The sequence below is a fragment of the Hylobates moloch genome, unplaced genomic scaffold (genome assembly GCF_009828535.3).
Source record: "Hylobates moloch isolate HMO894 unplaced genomic scaffold, HMol_V3 SCAFFOLD_19, whole genome shotgun sequence".
Classification (NCBI taxonomy): domain Eukaryota; kingdom Metazoa; phylum Chordata; class Mammalia; order Primates; family Hylobatidae; genus Hylobates; species Hylobates moloch.
The window spans coordinates 6,437,229-6,459,856 of NW_026652294.1; the positions used below are offsets into that span (position 1 = coordinate 6,437,229).

Genomic DNA, 22,628 nt, shown 5'->3' on the forward strand with positions numbered 1-22,628 from the left:
TGAGCCAAGATCGCACCACTGCACTCCAGCCTGGGCGTCAGAGTGAGACTCTGTCTAAAAACAAAAACACAGGGCGGGTCCATGCCCTGGGGCCTGGTCACAGGCATCCCCCCTTGTTGGGGGGCCACATCTCCTTGAGGCTGACATGTGGGAAGCAGGTCAAGTTGCTCACTCAAGGTCATTCTGTGACAAGATGGGGCTGGGAGCCGGAGTCAGGTCTGTTTGCTGAGGGGGCGGGCGCACAGCCCGTCGGACGGCACTGCCTGCCTGGGGAGTGGCCACGAAGCCGTGGGCCTGAGGTTGTGGTGGGACGTGGGGGCAGAGGCAGGCAGTGGGGGGCCACGAGAGGGGCTGGCTGGCACCGGGGGATGGAAGAGGAAGGGACCCGCCTGCAGGTCCCTTCCCGAAGCCGGCACTGACTTGGTCACTCTCTGGCTGCCCTGACCCCAGCCAGAGCAGCGACTTCCCTGTTTTAGAGCTGAGCAGACGGAGCCCCTGACCGCAGGCCAAGGTGCCTGCAGGCTGCTCCTGGTGGGCCGCAGCCTCTCGGCGCTTGCTGGAAGGCCCCGGGCACCCTGCGGGTGACAGCGGCCGGCCTCAGGTTCTAGCAGAGCCAGCATCGGGCCCAGCCACTTCCTCTGCGCTTTGTGACCCTGTGGTTGGCGCAAGTTCCTGGGTCAAGCAAGGTGCTGGGCTGTGGTCACAGCATTTGCCCCACCATTTACCCCTGGGGGCAGTGGAGAAACCTAATCAATTGCTAAAAAAAACCAAAAATAATCTGGCTGCCTGCCGGCTGGGAAGCCACCGTGGCCAGGCTGTTTACAGCCTTGGGATCTGCGCAGTGGACAGCGGCCTGCACTGTGACGCCATTCACCTCACATGCCGCAGGCCCGGAGGTGGCTGAAGCCCTCTATCTCCTGTGGGGGTACCTGAGAAGCAGGCCCTGGAGCTGGGAGCAGAGCTGGGGGTGGGCGTCTGGGCAGCAGAGAGTGGCCGATTCTCAGCTTTCCCCAGATCTCAGCTTTCTGCCACCAGTGTGAAAAGAAGCCGGAGAACACAGCTGTCCGGGGGTGGTGCTGGCTGTGGCGGGAGGCCTGTAGTGGGAGCCTCTGGAGGGGTGCTGGACCTTTCCTGGGTGGCCTGTGGCCTGGGAGCTGCACTTGGTTTGGTGCAGGAAGGTTGTGACATCCACTCTGTCTGCAGGGATGGCCAGGGCCCTGCAGTAGGGTGACGAGGTGGGATGGAGGTGTCTGGGGTTGCCCTGCCTCCTTTTGCCAAAATAACAAAAATTATCTTGTTTGTTGTGGAAATAACTGTTTTCCCATATTGGGGCATGGAGGGTATTAACCATGGTGACCTTCTGAGTTTCTGTGCGCTGGTAACCTGTTGGCAGGGTCTCCTCCTGGTTATGGCAGGGGTGGCTCAGGCTGCTGGGCGACCATATACTGCCAGATAGTTCTTGGGACTGCAGGTGGGTTCTTTTGCCCCATCTCTCCCATGTCCTGTTGTTCTTCCCGCCAACATATCTCAGACCCTGGAAACCGAATGAGCCGTCGGTACCCATGCCCCAGGGCAATTCAGTGGAGGGATAGGTGGCTCATTCCCCCACTTTGCCCCAGGAAGAGGGCCTGGTCCCCAGCATCCTGACCCACCTCCCTTAGAGAGTGAGAGCCTCTAAGGATAAACCGGTTCACCCGTGTTTCAAAGGCTTATTTCTTTCCTCTTATAACATTTATACGTTCACTGTAGCAAGGAAAATGTTACAAAAAATAGTGAAAAAAATAGAAATTACCCATAATTTTGCCACCCAGAGTTACCTGTGTCCATGTGTCTTGTGCATCTTTTTTTCTGTGCACATATCAAAACGGACTTTTAGGGTCAGATGCAGTGGCTCATGCCTGCAATCCTAGCACTTTGGGAGGCTGGGTGGGGGTTGTGTGGCCCAGATCCTCAAGGTCAGGAGTTCGAGACCAGCCTGGCCAACATGGCGAAACCCCATTTCTACTAAAAATAAAAAAATAGTTGGGCGTGGTGGTGGGTGCCTATAATCCCAGCTACTCAGGAGCCTGAGGCAGGAGAATCGTTTGAACCAAGGAAGCTGAGGTTACAGTGAGCCGAGATCACGCCACTGCACTCCAGCCTGGGCAACAGAGCAAGACTCTGTCTAAAAAAAAAAAAAAAAAAAAAAAGACTTTTAGGTGATTCGTTCAAACTGTGTGTAATGATGTTGTGTCTGATTTTTTGTCATTTATCGTTTGTGCAAATTCCTACATCATTACCTCTTCTCCAGAGCATGCCGCTTTATGCCTGTGTCATCACAGATCACCTTGAATGCTCTTGTTTAGGTAAAATAAGTAAATTTTATTCAAAAGTATTTTGGGACGTTGGGTTGTCTCCAGGTTCTTTGCCTTGAGTTTTGCTGTTCTGATGAAGCCATGGTGGTGTCTGGATGCATGAATCTCCATGCATTTCCAGCTGCTGCTTCCGCCTGTGTGCTTAGAGAGGACACGCTGGGGTCAGTAGCTCCCAGGCTGCTGACCAGGAAGCCTGCGGTGTTTTCCAGCCCTTCAGGAAGCAGGAGATGCCCCCACGTAGGTGTCAAACAAGCCTTTCCACCTCACCGGCAGCTCAACTCTGGGAGGCTCACTTCTATTTGCAGATGACTGAGAAGTTACTCATTTACCGACTGCCCTTTCTCCTGTTAATTTGTATTTAGAGTCTTTGCTTATTTATTGCTAGGGTTTTGGTGTTTCTCCTATTGTACGCCTTTTAATTTTTGTAATGATATTAATAGACTTCATTTTTTCAGAGCAGTTTTAAGTTTACAGAAAAATCAAGGAACAAGTACAGAGTTCCCTCCACCTGCTCTCCTCCTCCCCATCTCCTCTCCTTCCTGCGATTGTAATTTACTTTCTGAGATTATAAAAGTCATGCATGGCTGGGTGCGTGGCTCATGCCTGTAATCCCAGCACTTTGGGAGGCAGTGGCAGGCGGATCACCTGAGGTCAGGAATTGACGACCAGCTTTGCCAACACGGTGAAACCCTGTCTCTACTAAAAATATAAAAAATTAGCCAGGCCGTGGTGGCAGGCACCTGTAATCCCAGCTACTCAGGAGGCTGAGGCAGGAGAATGGTGTGAACCCAGAAGGCGGAGCTTGCAGTGAGCTGAGATCACGCTGCTGCACTCCAGCCTGGGCAATGAAAGTGGAGCTCCATCTCAAAAGTCACACATGCTTCTTGTATAAGGGTCATTTGGCTGAGGGGCCAGATGGCTCACTGCCTGTTTGGGACAGCCCAAGAGCTCGGAATGCTTTTTACATATTTACATGGTTGAGAAGAAAATCGAGAGAATAATGTTTTGGGACATGGGGAAACGACACGAAATTCGCATTTTAGTGTCCATAAATGAAGTTTTGTTTGCTCCTAGCTGTGTTGTCTGAGGCAGCCTGCCTTCCCACAGCCGCGGCAGAGCTGAAGAGGTGGGAAGGAGACTGTGTAGGCTGCAGCACCGAACACATTTGCTCTCTGTCCCTTCCTAGAGTGCTTGCTGACCTCTGTCCGACAGCTGGAAGGAAGGATAGGACCTGTCCTACGACAACCACTATCGACATTTGAGCGCATTTCCTTCCCGGCTTTTGTGTGAGGGTGACAGTCTGTTTGCTTTTGTGGTTGGGATCTGCTGCAGGCACGGCGGGCTGTTTGCATGAGGCTTCCTGGAGGACAGGGCTGGGCTCGGAGCTGCACCAGCATCCTGCACTCAGTGGGGCCTCAGCAGAGAGCCGTGGCGGGTGGGGCAACGTCAATGCTGGTGGATGCTGGGCCTCCACGTTCAGATCAGCCCTGGCGATAGGTTCGGGCCATCCTCTCTCTGGCCTCCGTGCAGTGGCCCAGGCCATCCCCCTGCCTGGCACACTTGCCTCTGGCCTTCCACTGAAGCGCTCCCCTTACCCGCTGCTCCCCACTGGGTATGGGTCCAATCGTGTCCCTGAAGGAGATATGGTGACATCTGGAACCTGTGTCTGTGACCTAATTTGGACACGGGGTCTTGGCAGATGTAATCAAGTGAGGACGAGGTCACCCTGGAGTAGGGGGCCTATATCCACGGTGCTGGTGTCCTCATAAGAGCAGGAGAGCAGACACTGACACTCAGGGGTGAAGGCTGTGTGGAGTCAGAGCAGGGCTTAGTGTGATGGCGGCCGCAAGCCAAGGAACTCCAAGTATTTCCTGCAACACCAGAAGCTGGAAGAGTCCAGGAAGGATCCTCCCCTGCAGCCTTCAGAGAGTCTGTCCCTGAAGATGTCTTGACTTTTGACTTCTGGGATGCAGGTCTTGGAGGCAGGGTACATTTCTGATGTTAGAAGCCACCTGGTTGGCGGCAATGTGTCACTGCAGCCCCCCACAGGTTCTGGTTGTCCATGTGGTCGGGGGCAGAGGTGGGCAGGGATGGACACGTCCATGACACCGGCCCATCCCTTAAGACTGCTTTTTGTTTTGAGGACAAGGCTGCTTACCAGGAAGTTGTACCCTGCCTGGCCCTTGCCCCAAGCATAATCCGATTCATCCACTAGAGGGCGCCCACGTGATGGCGACAGCAGCACAGGCCCAGGGCTGGGGAAACCGAGGCAGGCAGGCTGGGAACAGTGAGGCGGAGGCAGCACTCAGAAGGTGCCCCAAGTGCCTGGCTACAATGGAAATCTCTGAGAGCCAAATTCAGATCTGCCCTATGCTTGGCCTCGTGGAAGGGATGTTGCCCTTCTCTTCTGCATGCGTGCAGGGAGGAAGGGAGAGGTCAGAAGCCCGCTTGGAGGAGGCTCGAGTGAGGGGAAGGTTTCACTTTTAGACAACATTGTGGGGCTGGCTATTCGTTTAAACAACACCAAAGAAAACCATTTGGCCAAACTGTTAGTTTCCAAACAATTTACTTCCTTGGTGTTTAAAAAACTCCTACCAAGGCTCTGTAGCTGGTCCCAGGGAAGGAATTGGCCTCTCTTCTTTATAGCCCAACACAGTCCCCTGCACCTGCCCCTCCCAACCACAGGCCTGCTTACCCATGGCCATGGCTGCTGCCCGGACCTCACTACACACAGAACCTCCTGGAGGCCAGCTGTGGGCACCAGCCTTGGCAGGCATCTGGCAGAGCCCAGGCTGGTGGCACTCTGTCTGCAGCTGCTCCCTGCCAGCCTGGCTGGACAGAGTCCCCACCACACTGGGGTCACCTCTATACAGGTCACAGTTCACTCAGACCTTCAGGCAAATGGGTTGGGTCCTGGGTCTCTCCCAGGTGTCACAATCTCTGCAAAACGCAAAAACCTCAGGGGCCTTGCAGCCTGAGGCGTGTCAGAGACTCCTTGGAGTCAGTAAACACCTACAGATTCATCCCAGCAGTGAAAGGACTGCTTTACCACAGGGGTTTGATTTATTCCTAAGTAATTGCATGGGATGCTGAGAATGGGTTCCTGATGGTGGGACTGGAGGCCCTTTGCTGACCTAGTTAACAGAGGGCGAGGGCTGGGTGTGCTCAGTCACTGAAGGTTCTAGGCCCATTTGGGACGCCCCGCCAGAACCTGCCACGTGGTGACAGCTACCTAAATCCCAGAGGCTCTTGAGCTGGAGAGCAGACCTCTCAATCTCAGCGGGTCCCCCGCACATACCCTATAACCCTAGCCCGCCTTCACAGTACAGTTTGTGGCTGTGTATTCACGGATGGTGTTGTTCACCTAAGGTCTCTGCCCTGTGACCCCAAGGGCTTCCTGAGGGCAGATCCCAAGTCTGTTTCATCCACCTCTCCTTCCCTAGCAGCTGGTCCAGGGCCTGGCCTGAAGTAGCTTCCTACAGAGATACTGGTGGGATGACGGAGGCAGCCAGGCATCAAGTGAAAAACGCGCTTCCTGGATGTGCTGGCTCCTGGGATTGAAGTGTTTGAGGAAGCGAAGTGAAGTGAGTTTTCCTCTTGCAGCTGTGTGTCCTTGGGCCGGGAGCCTACCCTCTCTGAGCATTGGGGTCCTTGTCAGTAGGATGGGGCATCCTCATAGCTCGAGGGGTAGTGTGTGAAAATTGTGTTACTTTAATGAATTTTTTTTTTTTTTTTTTTTTTGAGACAGAGTCTCACTCCAGTGCACAGGCTGGAGTGTAGTGGCACGATCTCAGCTTACTGCAACCTCTGCCTCCTGGGTTCAAGTGATTCTCCTGCCTCAGCCTCCTGAGTAGCTGGGGCTACAGGAGTGCATCACCACACCTGGCATAGTTTTGTATTTTTAGTAGGGTTTTGCCATGTTGGCCAGGCTGGTCTTAAACTCTTGACCTCAGGTGATCCGCCTGCCTAGGCTTCCCAAAGTGCTGGGATTACAAGCGTGAGCCACTGTGCCTAGCCTACTTTAGTGATTTCTTAGGAGGACAGAGGGAACTAGCTGGCAAGGCAGGCTTGGAATGTGTTTTGGGATCGAATGCCGGTTTCTGTCTGGCACTGGCGTTCTCTGTGGGGTCATGATGGACACACTGCTGAGGTCAAGCGTGATTCGTCTCACGCTGTGCCTGGCAGTCTCGTTGGAAAGTTCTGTAGACACTGTGTGGACAGGGCTCTTCCCAGACAAGCCCTGGAGGACTTCCAGGACTGTGATCTCCCCACCGTGGCTGATTAAGCAGGGACCCTTCGTGAAGTGGAGTCTGTGGTCCCCTCTAAGTCATAGCTAGACAGGGACTCAGGCACCATCAGGCCTGGCTGTTATTCACTGTGGATGAGGAGACAGGCCCAGAGAGGGGCAGGAACCTGCCTGAGGTCACCCAGCACGGGCAGGCCCCAGAGGTTTCGGTCTCGGATTCTCCCTGCTCACCCCTGGATGTAGCGCTGCTGTGGACATGGGGCTGTGCTAGGGGCTGTGGAGAGCAGAGGGCTTCCGCCAGGACCCCGGTGAGCCAGTAGGGGTGGCGCCCTGGCCATGGGGCAGACGGGGGGTACGAGACGGCCATTCACCGGGGTGCGGGGAGGAACAGCTTCCCTGAGGAGGAGGAGGCGGTGCCGTGTGACCTGGTCCTTGAAGGACAGGTCCAGTGTCAACAGAACATTTTGGGAGTGGAGTCTAGAGGGAGAAAATTTGTTGAAATTCAGAGATCCCCCTCCCCCTACCAATACACACCAAATCAGACACCTCCTATCAGATCTGAATTTGGCTCTCAGAGATTTCCATTGTAGCCAGGCACTGGGGGCACCTTCTGAGTGCTGCCTCCGCCTCACTGTCCCCAGCCTGCCTGCCTCGGTTTCCCCAGCCCTGGGCCTGTGCCGCTGTCGCCATCACGTGGGCGCCCTCTAGTGGATGAATCGGATTATGCACTACGGGGCTTGGAGCAGGATTCAGAAGGGGCTCCTGTCCTTCGTTGAAATGCTGGACACCGGGATCCTGGAACACCTCTTCAGGTCTCTGCATTCCTCCTGGCAACAGCCAGAGCCTGGGCTCAGGGGTCTGCTGTTGTTTGAAGGCTGCAGCCTGGTAGGGCACTCAGGAGACCTGGCAGTTGGCTGCAGGGCCAGGTCTAGGGGCCAGGGCATGAGGGATGCCCTGGGCTGGCTCAGCCCCGGGCCCTCGTGCGGATTGTGACCGTGGAGGCATGGCCACTTGATGCTGAGAGGGGTCTCTGACCCTGACCTTCTTGGCTCTGTGCATCCTTGAGACCAGAAAGGTCTGGAACAAATGAGTGAACAATGCCCTCACTCGGGGAGGGAGCCACATCCTGACCCCAGCAGCCTCAGAAGGATCCGTGTGAGGGTTATGGGGCACCCTGGGGGCCCCGAGTCTGCATGGGTCTCCACGTGCAACTTCTGCAGGAAGCTCTGATAAATCCCACCTGGGGGTCCTAGGACACAATCAGAAATGCTGATGCCGCTGTGTGTGGATCCCCGGGCCCTGGGGGTCAGGAGCATGTGGAAGGTGGGCCACAGGGGTTCAGAATAGAATCCTGTAACCGCCCCTGCCCCCCAAACTGAGAAGCCCACTGGAGGGCCATGGGTGAAAGCTTGGGGGGTCTCCATGTGTCCTGTGGAGTGGGTGGTGAGGGGTCTCTGGGTTTGCATGCTGCTGGGCCTGAGCGGCAGGACCCCGTCCACAGCTGATCCCTGGGCCCTGCTGCTCAGATGCTCTCTCAGTGTGGCTGTGGCCACCGAGACAGCCTGAGTCGAGCCTCTCTTGTGTCGGCTGTACGCTGTCAGGCCACGCTGGTGAGTTCGGCAGGGCACAGATACCCGGAACAGAAAACTTTCCTTGGGGATTTGACATATGCGAATCTTGAGGTCTGGCAAATCTTTCCCTCAGCTAGAGAGGGGGCTTTTGAGACCAGAATCACCTCAGCATCCTCCTGTCCCCAGCTGTGTCCAGCCTGTCTGCAGGGACATCCTGAGAGGACCAGGCTCTCCCCTCATCCACCTGTGTAAGTGCCACCCTGAAGCCTGTCCACCCATGCTGTGGAGAGGCTTGGCCTCAAGCTGCTTAGCCAGCAGCAGGCTTGGGCCTGGGGTGCAGCAGAGACCCAGGTGGCTGTGGGGTGGTTGCTTCATGGGGTGGTTCTGAAACCCAGTTGGAAGTACGTGGACGGTACCTTACCTGTTCTCTGTGGGACCCTATTTAGAAACCAGGTCTGAGTTACTGGGGGTCATCGCTACATTCTGATGGCCTAGCTGTGTGGAGGCCACGGTGGAGCCCCATCCAGGGAGCCAGGGCCCTGGGTCTAGCCTTGACCAGAACGCATGCCCTGGAGGTGTTTCTCATCTTGCACCTGTGTTGCCTGGTGTGTCAAGTGGCCACAAAACTCTGTGTTAGCTCTAGGTGTCCCTGGGCTTCGGAACCAGGGTTTCCCTTCATCTCGGTGACCCGGGACCATCTGGGCAGTGAGTAAAGAGGGTGATTCACTTGACGGGTACATCTGGTCCTGTCTAGGAGTGCCCCCAGGCACGGTCCTGGGGCCTGAAGCTGCCCTCGGGTGGTGGAGGGGACGGAGAGAGCTTCAGGGACGAGGTGGCGTTGAGCTGGGCGGGAAGGGTGAGCCCCTGCAAGGTGGGGTGGGTGTGCTGGGGACACTGAGCAGCATGGCCAGCAGGTGGGTCTTCAGCTTGGTACCCAGAGGGACTTGTGGTTGGGGCTGGTGTGTGGCCAGGAGAGGGGCTGGCAGAAGACAAGGTGGACTGTGAGGCAGCTCCCATCCGGCGGTTGAAGCCCGATGGCCTGGCTGTGTGGCTCTCAGCTGGGTGCATAACTTCTCTGTGCCTCAGTTCTCTCATCTATAAAATGAGAAAACAAACAGTGCCAGCCTCTCAGAGCTGTCATGAGGATGAACGAGTGACCACGTAGCATGGGCTGGGTGCGTGTCACCTAACATTACCAGCCTTTGCAAGGAGAGCCCTGGGGACCTGGCTGAGTTCTTCCTTTGCCTGGCCCACCCAGGCCTAGTCTTGTGCCTGCTGCAGGCCCCTGACCCCTGACCCCACTGCACCTGTCTCCACAGGAGCCGAGGAGGTCCTGCTGCTGGCCTGATAGACGGACCTATGGAGGATCTCGCTGGACACGCCGGACTTCACCGATATCATGCTGTAGGTGGACGACATCCGGCATGCCATCGCTATCGACTATGTCCCAATGGAGGGCCACGTCTACTGGATGGATGACGAGGTGTGGGCCATCCGCCGGGCATGCCTGGACAGGTCCGGGGCACAGACGCTGATCAACACCAAGATCAACGACCCCGATGGCATTGCAGTCAACTGGGTGGCCCGAAGCCTCTACTGGACCCACATGGGCACGGACCACATCGAGGTGATGCACCTCAGTGGCACCTCCCACAAGATCCTGGTGTCAGAGGACCTGGACGAGCCCCGTGCCATTGCACTGCACCCCGAGATGGGGTAAGACAGGTGGGGGCTGGGGCCTGGAGCCAGGGCCAGGCCAAGCAGAGGCGAGACCAGGACGAGTCATTCTGGAACACTGTCTTGCATCAGAACCTGGAGGAGGGCTTGTTAAAACAGCAGCGGCTAGGCCCCATCCCCAGAGTGCTGATTCAGGAGTTCCAGGGCGGGGCTGAGGACTTGGGTTTCTAACAAGTGCCCAGGTGGTCTGGTGCTGCTGCTGGGTCCATGCATAGACAGCCCTGGAGACCTGGAGTGAGCCCTTTTTTCCCCTGGCTTCAGCTTCCTTATCTGTAGAATGGAATGGTCCACCTGGGTGATTTCCAGGATGACAGTAGTAAGGGCAGCCTCTGTGACACTGACCACAGTACAGGCCAGGCCTCTTTTTTTTTTTTTTTTTTTTGAGACGGTGTCTCACTCTGTCGCCCAGGCTGGAGTGCAATGGCATGATCTTGGCTCACTGCAACCTCTGCCTTCCGGGCTCAAGCAATTCTCCTGCCTCAGCCTCCCAAGTAGCTGGGATTACAGGTGCCTGCCACTGTCTCTGGCTCATTTTTGTATTTTTGCTAGAGATGGGGTTTCTCCATTTTGGCCAGGCTGGTCTCAAACTCCTGACCTCAGGTGATCCACCTGCCTTGGCCTCCCAAAGTGCTGGGATTAAAGGAATGACCCACCAGGCCTGGCCAGGCCAGGCCTCTTTTAACACTTTGCACACCATGGGTCTTTTCATCCAGGAGGGTAGGTAGTTATACAGTTGAGGACAGTGAAGCCCAGAGATGCTCAGGGACTTGGCCAGGGTCACAAAGCAGGAGGTGGCAGGTGTGGGGCTGGGGCTGGGCCTGGCAGCATGGCTCCAGCTCTCCAGCATAGAAGTCTGTGAAAGCAGAGAGCTTGTCGGTCAGTAGGGGAGCATTTCTGAGACCCGCGCCCCCCACAGCGGCTCAGATTGCAGTAGCTAGGGGCCTTCCTGGGGGCTCATAACCCAGAACACGAAATGGGCAGACCCTGAGGGAGGAGGCGCAGTGGAGCTGCGGTTCCGATGGGAAGTCCCGGAGAAACTGGGAGGTCAGTCGCAGTGCTGCCCTCTGTGGAGCACTTAGTAGGCGCCAGGTGTGTTTCCAGGTTCATGGCCCTGGGACCTGAAGCTCAGAAGGTGAAGTGACTTGCCCAGGGCACCCGGCGGGCAGAGGATTTGCAGGCTATGAAGCCTGTGCTCATGGCCCGGCCCTGGGCGTTGCGAGTGTGCTGGCTGGGGAGCTTTTCCTGCGAGTGAACTGGTGTCTAGAAGCCAGCATGTCAGGCAGCAGGCAGCGGGAGCACAGTAGGCAGATGGTGGGGCCCGAGCAGCCCTCTGTGGACCCTGGGGCATGGCAGCATGTGGAAGAGAGCTGCTCCATGTCGGTGGCTGACAGGCTGGGTTGTGCCCCGAGGAGGGCAGATGAGGGTAGGAAATGGGGTCCCCCAGGGCTTTAGCAAAAGGAGGCACAAGAACTGGTTGCCAGCTGCAGTGAAGGGAACATGGCCCTGAGGTCAGGAGCTTGGTCAAGTCACTGCCTCCATGGGCCTCAGTGTCCTCATCTGTGAAAGAAGAAGGGACAGGGAAGCTGACTCCAAGGTCCCTCCTAGCCCTGGTTTCATGAGTCTGAGGATCCCAGGGAAATGGGGCTTGGCAGTCTGACGTGTGAGGTCATGGGGTCCAGGGAGGGGCACCGAGCTGGAAGCGGGAGGCAGAGGGGCTGGCCGGCTGGGTCAGACACAGCTGAAGCAGAGGCTGTGACCTAAGGCCCCAGAACCTCCACCCCTGAGCTGCCACCCCAGGATCTGGGTTCCCTCCTTGGGGGGCCACAGGGAACAAGTCACCTGTCCTTTGCACAGGGGAGCCCTTCAGCTATATGCAGAAGATTCCGCTCTGCCCCTTCCTCCCTCTGGGTGCCGAGCTCCTCCAGCCCACCAGTCAGACACGAGGCTGCCCTAGACCCTGGGCAGGGTTATTGCTGTCCACTGACCTTTGGGATGGGAGATGAGCTTCTGGCCCCTGAGAGTCCCAAGGGCTGGTGCGGTGAAGCCTGTGTAGGGTGGAAGTGGGCACCACTGTCCCAGGGGAGCCTCCAGGGGCTCTGGTCACTGGGCTTGCCACTGGCATGCTCAGTCCTCCAGCACTTACTGACACCAGCATCTACCGACACCCAACATTTACAAACACATTGACCAACACTGACATTTACCAACACCAACATTAACCGACACCGACATTGACTGACACTGACAATTACCGACACCAACATTGACCAACACTGACAATTACCAACACCGACATTTACCAACAACAACATTGACCAACACCAACATTTACTGACACCGACACTGACCAACACTGACATCTGACACTGGAATCTACCGACACTGACGTTTACCAATGCCGACATTTACCGACACTGACGTTTACTGACACCGACATTTACTGACACCGACATTTACCGACACCAACATTTACCAATGCCGATATTTACTGACCCCAACGTTTAGCCATGAGATGGGGGCTGGCTCGGGGATGGGCATTGCTCTTGGCAGTGGGGATGCCACAGAGACCAGACAGACGCATGGGGTCATGGACTTCTGCTGCTTCTCCAGCCTCATGTACTGGATAGACTGGGGAGAGAACCCTGAAATCGAGTGTGCTAACCTGGACGGACAGGAGCTGCGCGTGCTGGTCAACGCCTCCCTCAGGTGGCCCAACAGCCTGGCCCTGGATCTGCAGGAAGGGAAGCTCTACTGGGGAGATACCAAGACAGACAAGATCGAGGTGAGGCTCCCATGAAGGTGTTTGATCCAGGAGGCCTGGCCCTGCCGGGCTGTCCCTGGGCTCCTAAGAGGCCAGGCCTGGCCACCCCCTGCAGCCTGACATACGTATCGCCAAGGCACCAATGGGTGCCTGTGCTCTGCTATTTGGCCAAGTGGAATGCTTGAAAAAATAGTTACAATACTTTCTGACAAAAATGCCTTGAGAGGGTAGTGCTATACAACGTCCTGTGGTTACGTAAGATGTTATCATTGGGTCAGGCGCCTGTAGTCACAGCTACTTGGAGACTGAGGTGGGAGGATCACTGGAGCCCAAGAGTTTAAGGCCAGCCCGGGTAAAGGGGACACGGGAAACCTCTGCACTGCTTTTGCCACTTACTGTGAGCCTTAAACTATTTCACGAACAATATAAAATTAAGACAAAAATTTAATAACATATCCACTGCCCCCACTTAAGACATAAAACGTGGGTGTCATTGAAGCCAGAGGCAGCCACTGGCCTGAGTTTGTTGATTCGTTCCCAAGCAGTTGAAGACAGTTTTGTTTTTCTGTGGATGTCTCTTCTCCCTATGCTGGGTGCAGCCCTGCCCTGCCGCTGTGGTCGGATTTCAGTGGTCTTGTCCTGTGGGTGTGCTTTGGCAGCTTGCTTTTTGCTCACCTACGGAGCCTCTATTGAGCTTTTGTTGTTGTAGTTGTCCAGGCTGGAGTGCAGTGGCATGATCTCAGCTCACTGCAATCTGTGCCTCCTAGGTTCTAGCGATTCTCCTGCCTCAGCCTCCCGCGTAGCTGGGATTACAGGCGCCTGCCACCACACTCGGCCAATTTTTACATTTTTAGTAGAGACGGGGTTTCACCATGTTGGCCAGGCTGTTCTGGAACTCCTGACCTCAAGTGATCCACCCGCCTCAGCCTCCCAAAGTGCTGGGATTACAGGCGTGAGCCACCGTGTCCGGCCTCTATTGAGCATTTTTTTGAGGTGCTCTTGGTGCCAGTGATACGTTAGTTACATGTGTCCCCATCGCACATTGTCACCCATCGAGGTGACACTGGTGCCCCTCCTCGGGGTAGACGCCTCCCTTTGTTTCCAGCAACTTCTGAAGGATTTTCCTGAGCCGCATCAGTCCCTGTTGACCTCACCATCGGGGTCACCTTTGCTCTCCTCAGGTCTCCAGGGGAGGCCCGAACCAGGCAGCTTGCAGGGGAGGGTGGGATGGAGAACACGAGTGTGCATCTGTGTTGCGGGATTTCAGACCCTGCTTCTGAGCGGGAGGAGCCTCAGCACCTTCAGGGTGGGGAACCCAGGGATGGGAAAGCCTGAGTGGATGCCCCTCCCACAAAAGCTCTAGAAGCTGCAGATGTGGCCATTTCCTGTTAGAGCTCCTTGTAAATGTTTTGTTTTTGGCAAGGCCCACGTTTCTGGGCTGCTGAGGATGATTTGCCTTCACGCATCCCCCCACCCGTGGGAGCAGGTCAGGGACTCGCGTGTCTGTGGCACGCCAGGCCTGTGACAGGCGTTGTTCCCTGTACTGTCGCAGCAGTGGTTTTCTTGAGACAGGGTCTCGCTCGGTTGCCCAGGCTGGAGTGCAGTGGCGCGATCATGGCTCACTGTAGCCTCCATCTCCCTGGGCTCAGGTGATCCTTCTGCCTCAGCTTCTGAGTAGCTGGGACTACACACACACACCACCACACCCAGCTAGTTTTTGTATATTTTTTTATAGAGATGGGGTTTCGCCATGGTGCCCAAGCTGATCTCAAACAACTGAGGCTTAAGTGTTCCGCCTGCCTCGGCCTCCCAAAGTGCTGGGATGACAGGCATGAGCCACCATACCAAGCCCAATGATTTTTTTTATTGTGATAAAATAAACATAGCACAAAATTGATGATTTTATCCATTTTAAAGTACACAATTCAGGCCAGGGACGGTGGCTCATGCCTGTAATCCCAGTACTTTGGGAGGCTGAGGCGGGTGGATCACCTGAGGTCAGGAGTTCCAAGACCAGCCTGGACCAACATGGTGAAACCCCCCTCTCTACTAAAAATGCAAAAATTAGCCGGGCGTGGAGGCGGGCTCCTGTAATCCCAGCTACTTGGGAGGTTGAGGCAGGAGAATCACTTGAACCTGGGAGGTGGAGGTTGCAGTGAGCCGAGATCTCGCCACTGCACCTCAGTCTGGACAACAGAGCAAGACTCTGTCTCGAAAAATAAATAAAAAAACTTTTAAAAAAGTGAACAGTTGAGGGGCGTTTAGTATGAGGACAATGTGGTGCAGCTATCTCTGCTACTGTCTACTTCTAGAACACCTTCCTCTCCCCTGAAGGAAACCCCATGCCCGTCGGCACTCATGCCCATTCTCCCCTCTCTCCCAGCCTCTGTCAACCACTAATCTACTTTCTTTCTCGGGGGGGTTCACTTCTTCTGGACATTTTGTGTGACTGGAATCCTGCAATAGTGGCCCGTGTGTGGCTTCTTTCCGTAGCGTCGCGTTTTCAAGATTCATCCCCACATTGTTGCACATTACCAGAACTTCATTCCTGACGGAGTGCAGTAGGTTAGGCCTGTAATCCTAACACTCTGGGAAGCCAGGGCAGGAGGATCACTTGAGGCCGGGAGTTTGAGACCAGCCCGGCCAGCATAGCGAGACCTCATCTACGAAAAAATTTTAAAAGTTAGCTGAGATGGGAGGATCACGTAAGCCCAGGAGGTCAAGTGAGCTGTGATCACACCACTGCACTCTAGCCTGGGCAACAGAGCAAGACCCTGTCTCAAAAAATCAAAAAAAAGTTCTTTTTTTGTCTGGATGACAAATAAAATAAAATGTGCCAGAACACATTTTATTTTTCCATTTATCCACTGGTGGGCAGTGGTTTCCACCTTTTGTCCACCATGAATAATGCTGCTGTGAACGTTTGAATGCAAGTTTTTGTTTGAACACCTGTTTTGAATTTTTTGGGTATATATGTAGGGATAGAATTGCTGGGTCGTATGGTAGTGTTAGGTTTGACTTACTGAGGAACTGTTAAACTGTTTTCAGCAGCGGCTGTGCCGTTCTGCGTCCCCACCGGCAGTGTGTGAAGGTTCTGACTTCACCTCCTCACCAGTGCTTCTCTTCCATTTAAAAAATATTCAGCCAGGCGCAGTGGCTCACGCCTTTAATCTCAGCACTTTGGGAGGCCGAGGCGGGCAGATCACCTGAGGTCAGGAGTTCAAGACCAGCCTGGCCAACATGATTTTTAGTCTCTACTAAAAATACAAAAATTAGCTGAATGTGGTGACGTGTGCTTGTAATCCCAGCTACTCAGGAGGCTGAGGCAGGAGAATCGCTTGAACCCAGAAGGTGGAGGTTGCAGTGAGCCGAGATTGCACCACTGCACTCCAGCCTGGGCAACAAGAGCAAAACTCCATCCAAAATAAAAATAAAAATAAATTAAAAATTATATTAAAAAAGGGCTAGGCACAGTGGGTCATGCCTGTAATCCCAGCACTTTGGGAGGCCGAGGCAAACAGATCACCTGAGGTCAGGAGTTCTAGAGCAGCCTGGCCAACATGGTGAAACCCCGTGTCTACTAAAAATACAAAAATTAGCTGGGTGTGGTGGCGGGTACTTGTAATCCCAGCTACTCGTGAGGCTGAGACAGGAGAATCACTTGAACCTGGGAGGCGGAGGTTGCAGTGAGCCGAGATCATGCCACTGCACTCCAGCCTGGGCAACAAAGAGTGAAACTCCATCTCAAAAAATAAAAAATTATTAAAAATTTATCACAGCCAGCCTAGTGGGTGTCCCATGTGGCTTTGTCTTGCATTTCCCTGATAACTAGGATACTGAGCATCTTGTCCCAGGCTTGCCACACCTCAGCGCTTTGAGATACGTAGCACAGTCCCCATTTGCGAATGAGAAATGAGGTTTAGGGAACAGCAACTTGTACCGTGTCATGCAGTGAGCAGGGGGTCTCCGGGCAGTCTGACTCCATAGCCGACCAAGCTCCAGTCCTTGCCACTCCTAGTGTTGTGGGCGGAGCCCAGGGTGTTCCCACATTTTTCAGATGAGAACACCAAAGCTCAAAGCAGGAGCATTTTGTCCACATTGGATACACGATGTCTGTGGTTTGGTCCTGCAGTCACTTTATATCTTGGTCGTCCAGACTGGAGTAGGACGGGGGGTTCTGGGGAATGGGGAGGGCATCTAAGGTAAAAGGAAGGAATTCCAGATTACTGTCCTTGGGAAGTTAGAAGAATCAGAAGGTCTGGCAAAGTCAGACAAAGCAAGAAGAGAAATGCAATCAAGAGGAAGTGGAGCTGTGCAGGAACAAGGGGGCCGCAGGAGCTTACCCTCAGGCCCTGCACTTGCTGGGTCCTTCATGTCACAATGACGTAAGCACTGTGTGTTGATTTCCCACTTTAATAATCTGTCTGTAAGCCAGGCGCAGTGGCTCACGCCTGTAATCCCAGCATTTTGGGAGGCCGAGGCGGGTGAATCACCTGAGGTCAGGAGTTTGAGAGCAGCCTGACCAATATAGTGAAACCCTGTCTCTGCTAAAAATACAAAAATTAGCCGGACCTGGTGGCATGCGCCTGTAGTGCCAGCTACTCGGGAGGCTGAGACAGGAGAATTGCTTGAACCTGGGAGGCGGAGGTTGCAGTGAGAGCCGAGATTGCGCCATTGCACTCCAGCCTGGGCAACAAGAGCGAAACTCCGTCTCAAAAAAAAAAAAAGTGACCTCTGGCCAGGTGGAGCAGCTCACACCCGTAATCCCAGCACTTTGGAAGGCCGAGATGGGCAGATTGCTTTAGCCCAGGAGTTCAAGACCAGCCTGAAACTCCAGCTCTACAACAATAAAATAAGATTTAAGAGATAATAGTGACCTTTTGGTAGATTGAAACCTGGAGTGCTTTCTTTTTCTAAATGCGGATTCTTTTCTTCGTTGTGTTTGTGTACGGTGCGAATGTCCCTCCCCCAGCCCTGTTATTGTGAGTGGAAGAAGGGGCAAGGATTCCCCTGCTACTGGGAGCCCTACCTCTCATGCTGTGTGTCCTTGGAGAAGCCTGCACTTCCTCATTGTACGCCAGGGCTGGGTCCCTCCTTGGCATGGTTCTGTGCTGCTGGGATGGGGCCAGCCCCTCAGGCATTTTCTGAGTATCACACACAGGTGTGTGCATTCATGGCCTTTGCGTGTCTTCCTGTTGTGGAGGCAAAACGCGAAGAACCCTAGATGATTTTGGGACCAGGACTCCGTCACCTGCTGTTCATTCCTCACCAGAGCAGCTAGGAGTGGGTGGAGAGGTTGGACTTCCAGGCACAGTCGCAGGGGCTGTTCTAATCGTGTCCCTGCCAGCCAGCTCACAGGACCGCCTGTTGGGGGGCTGTTACCATGATCCCATACCTGGGCCCTGGGCCATCTGATTCTGACGTAATTGCTCCAGGTTGGGGCGAAGCCATTGTTTTATGTTTTGTTGTTTCCTCTGTGACGTTAGTCACTGGGCTAGTCTGAGCCCCTCAGTTACAGGTGGAAAAACTGAGGCCCATGGGGGTGCAAGGACTTGCCGAGGACCCAGAGCCCCTTGGGGCAGAGCTGGGGTGGGGGCCTGGCTTTGGGTCCCAGAGCTGCCGGTCCCCTTCCCGCTCTCCTGGCAGCTTTCTTTTGAGACGAGGTCTCAGAACCTTCACACACTGCCGGTGGGGATGCAGAACGGCGCAGCCGCTGTTGAAAACAGTTTAACAGTTCCTCAGTAAGTCAAACCTAACACTACCATGCGATTCTCCTGCCTCAGCCTCCCGAGCAGCTGGGATTACAGGTGTGCGCCGCCATGCCCAGCTCATTTTTTTTTTGTATTTTTAGTAGAGCTGGGGTTTCACCATGTTGGCTAGGCTGATCTCGCACTCTTGGCCTCAAATGATCCGCCTGCCTTGGCTCCCCAAAGTGCTAGGATTACCGGCGGGGTTACACTGCACCCGGCCCTAGCAGCTTTGTCCTGTGCCGTCCAACAACAGATGACCGAAGTCTTTGCTTCTTAACATGCATTCCATCAGCCTTACAGTTTTGCCACCTGCAAAACAGAGGACTTGTTGCTTTCCTGGTAAGCTGGAAATGTAATCTGGCTGCACAGGCCCATGGACGCTTGCCTTTAATGGCCTCGTGTCTCTTTCATCCGGTCCTGAGAGGTAGAGGACTTGGATGTTGCACCTAACCCAACCTTCCTGTTTACATTCCGCGGGCTTATTGATCATCAGGACCATGTCCTATCCCACACGTCTGTATGCTTCCATTGGTTCAGGCGTTTTTACCTTGATAGTATTTTTTCCTCTGTGGCTTTTGCGGTGGTTGCTTTTAATCAGCATTGACTCCTCAAGAAAAATATTTAGCTGTTACATCTCAAGAGGAGACAGGGTGGAAAGCACCTGAGACCTGCAGGCTCAGACTTAGAACCAGAAGTGCCCTCAGAGTTCATCGGGCCCTGACCCAGCGGGAAATGAGTTCATAGAGAAGAGGGAGAACCTTGCCCCAGGTCCCGCAGCTGCCCACACAAACTCTGTGTGGTGGGTGTGATCTGGAGACCCACCCAATCCCTATCCCGCACTGCTGCACGTTGGGGCAGGCATTGCTAATTGATCCCAGGACTCCTTGCAGAGCACGCCCTGGTTCTCTAGGCAGCCGCTGCCTGTCAGCTGCACTGGTTTGGGAGAGGACACCTGCTTACCTGCTATGTTCCAAATTGTGCTGTTCATACCAGCACAGGTGGGGGATGCTGTGGGAAAGGGATCCTCAGCTGGCCCCATCACTGCTCTGTCAGCTGGGGATATGGGATCATAGTGAAAACCTCATGGCTGGGCACGGTGGCTCACGCCTGGAATTCCAGCATTTTGGGAAGCTGAGGAGGATGGATCACTTGCGGTTAGGAGTTCGAGACCAGCCTGGCCAACATGGTGAAACCCTCATCTCTACTAAAAATACAAAAATTTGCCAGGTGTGGTGGCAGGCACCTGTAATCCCAGCTACTTGGGAGGCTGAGGCAGGAGAATCGCTTGACCCCAGGGGGTGGAGATTGCAGTGAGCCGAGATCTCGCCACTGCACTCCAGCCTAGGCGACAGAGCAAGACTCTGTCTCAAAATCTCAAAAGAAAAGAAAACGTCATTTATCCAGTACCCCTGGAGAGCCGCGATACCTGGCGTTTTACGGTACCTGGCAAGGTGCAGGTGAAGTTGAGGCTCCTGGGTGTTGAACCCGTCTTGTTTGGGGCAGCTCAGGCCCGAGGCAGGGTCAGGGTTGGCTCTCGTTGGCGTGGCCCTGGCCCATCCAGACCTGTATCTCTGCCATCCTGCAGGCGATCGATGTCGGTGAGACGAAGAGGCAGACCCTCCTGGAGGATAAGCTCCTACACATTTTCGGGTTCACCCTGCTAGGGGACTTCATCTACTGGACTGACTGGCAGTGCCACAGCATCAAGCGAGTGCACAAGGTCAAGGCCAACCGGGACGTCATCATTGACCAGCTGCCCGACCCGATGGGGCTCAAAGCTGTGAACGTGGACAAGGTCGTCGGTGAGTCCAGCGGGGCGGGCCCCAAGCCATGGCTCAGCTGCAGACTTGCATGAGGAAGAACTAAGTGACGGGTCCAAACCTGGGCATAAGTGTTGAGCTGGGGTGCCCCACCTTGGGGAAGGGCAGGATGGGAAAGGTGACAATATTCGGCTAAGGATAGATGGGAAGGGACCAAGGGTGCTGATTAGGGAATGGCTATGGACTAGGAATATCAGTAACAATTGTTAGGAAGTGGCTAACATTTGTTGAGCACCTGCTATGTGCCTGGCCCCAGCTGGGAGCCTTCAAGCCCAGAGTGACCCCGTCTGCGAATGCAGTTCTTTGCCTCACTCAAACTGGGGAGTGGGAGGCAGAGCCACACAACTCACAGGTGCCGAGCTCAAGACTCACTCCTGAGTCTGCCTGGGCTGGGCTGTGGTGCTTGTTGCCCCTGTGGCCAAACACACACGCACCTTTCACCTGAAAGTCAGGATCCACAGAACGTTCCCCGAGGAGGTCGTTGTTTGGCACTATGATTTGTCTCTTCCTGAAAAGGTGATAGAGTTACACTGGAGAGAGCAGCATCCAGGTGTGACAGAGATGGGCCTGGGGCTTGCGGGCAGGGGCTCTGTGTCCGGCTGGGGCCTGGGGTCCTGCGCTGCACCTGTGTGTCAGAAGCACTCAGTAAATCTTTGCTAATGAAGGATGAGAGGATAGAGGACGTGATGCTTGCTGCTGCATTGCCTGCAATCCTGGATGAGATGCCCAGGTTGGCTTTGCTCCCCGTCGGGTGGATGTGATGTTAGCTGTGATGTTAGATCCCTGGCTTTAAAATACAAGGGAGATGGAAATTGAGGGGGAGCAGGTTGGGGCAGAAAGGACAGCCCTGCAGAGGCCTGGAGCTGAGGCAGTGCGGGCGACCCCAGGAGCAGTGAGTGCTTCCGTCAAGGCCTTCATCGCACCCTGTGGTCCTCATGCAGGGGATGGAATCCACGAATTTAGTTTTCTCAGCCTCCTTTAAAAACGCATTCATGCCAGGGGCAGAGGCTCACACCTGAAATCCCACCACTTTGGGAGGCCGAGGCAGGCAGATCACTTGAGGTCAGGAGTTTGAGACCAGCCTAGCCAACATGGTGAAACCCCGTGTCTACTAAAAGTACAAAAAAAAAAAATTAGCTGGATGTGGTGTCACACACCTGTAATCCCAGCTATTTGGGAGGCTGAGGCAGGAGAATCACTTGAACCCAAGAGGCAGAGGTAGTGAGCCAGTATTGTGCCACTCCATCTGGGTATTGCCCTCCATCTGGGCAATAGAGTGAGACCCTGTCTCAAAAAAAAAAAAAAAAAATGCATTAATGCCAGGAGCAGTGGCTCATGCCTGAAATCCCAGCACTTTGGAAGGCTGAGGCAGGAGGATCACTTGAGCCCAGCAATTTGAGAGTGTCTCTCCTGGGCAACATAGAGAGACCTCATTTCTACCAAAAAAATAAAAATTACAAAAAATTAGCCGGACATAGTGGCATGTGCCTGTGGTCCCACCTACTCAGGAGGCTGAGGTGGCAGGATCCCTGAGCCTGGAGGCAGAGATTGCAGTGAGCGGAGATCATGCCAGTGCACTCCAGCCTGGGTGACAGACAGATTGAGACCCTGTCTCAAAAAAAAAAAAAAAAAAGCATTCACTATCCATCATGGAAGGTGAGACTGATTCACTGTGAGTGATTGTTCAAAGAACAAAAATAATCCCCAGAGATAAGACAAAAGGGTGCATCCATGGGGCTGTGATTTAAAGCTGAGAAATTGGGCTTCTTTCCCCTCCCCTCTCACCCCATGGTTTACTAAAGGAGATGAACAAAAGGATTCTTTTTTTGGCTTAAATATTTAACACAAATTAAAGCCAGTTTTAACAGCACTTTGGTTGATGAGTGAGATTAACAGACTGGCCAAAAATAAACAAACACTCTCTGTACTGTGTGAAAAAGAGGCAGCTTTGGCCATGCTGGGTGAAAGTGAGTTTTCAAGGTTGCTGGGAATGTCTGTGAATCGGAAGAAGGGCCTAGGTGGGAGTCTCAGAAGCTGAGACCCCAAGGGGTGACTTACCCAGTCCCTGCCCCGAGGCGTTACTGTGTTCTTCCTGGGTCGGAGCACAGGCCAGGAGGCTGGACCATCAGGCTGGCACTCTCGCTGAGCTGCTCCCTGACTTCCTGACCATGCTCCCTTCAGCAGCCTCTCTGCACTTTAGTTTCCTTGAATGAAAAATGAGGATGAGAATACCTCCTAACCTCAAGGTGGATGGAGTGAGTTCGAACAGGTGATTCCCTGGGATCAGTGTCTGGGGCCTGACAAGGTCCAGTCTGAGCCCACACTGCCGTTACTGATACTGACCCTTGGCCGTACCAGGGGAGAACTTGGTTGCCATTGCCAGGCGTTC

The 22,628-nt window shown here is 54.4% G+C and overlaps 1 protein-coding gene across 1 annotated transcript in view; it reads left to right on the forward strand.

Annotated features, from left to right (window-relative positions):
- The window catches only part of LOC116459241 (low-density lipoprotein receptor-related protein 5-like protein), a 54,625-nt gene that overhangs the window by 31,113 nt on the left and 884 nt on the right, over window positions 1–22,628 (forward strand). Inside the window, exons 2-4 of the mRNA XM_032139568.2 lie at window positions 9,491–9,887; window positions 12,519–12,690; window positions 20,005–20,221. Of these exons, the coding sequence (XP_031995459.1) occupies window positions 9,622–9,887; window positions 12,519–12,690; window positions 20,005–20,221 (655 nt within the window). The 5' untranslated portion in view covers window positions 9,491–9,621. The remainder of the gene's footprint in view (window positions 1–9,490; window positions 9,888–12,518; window positions 12,691–20,004; window positions 20,222–22,628) is intronic.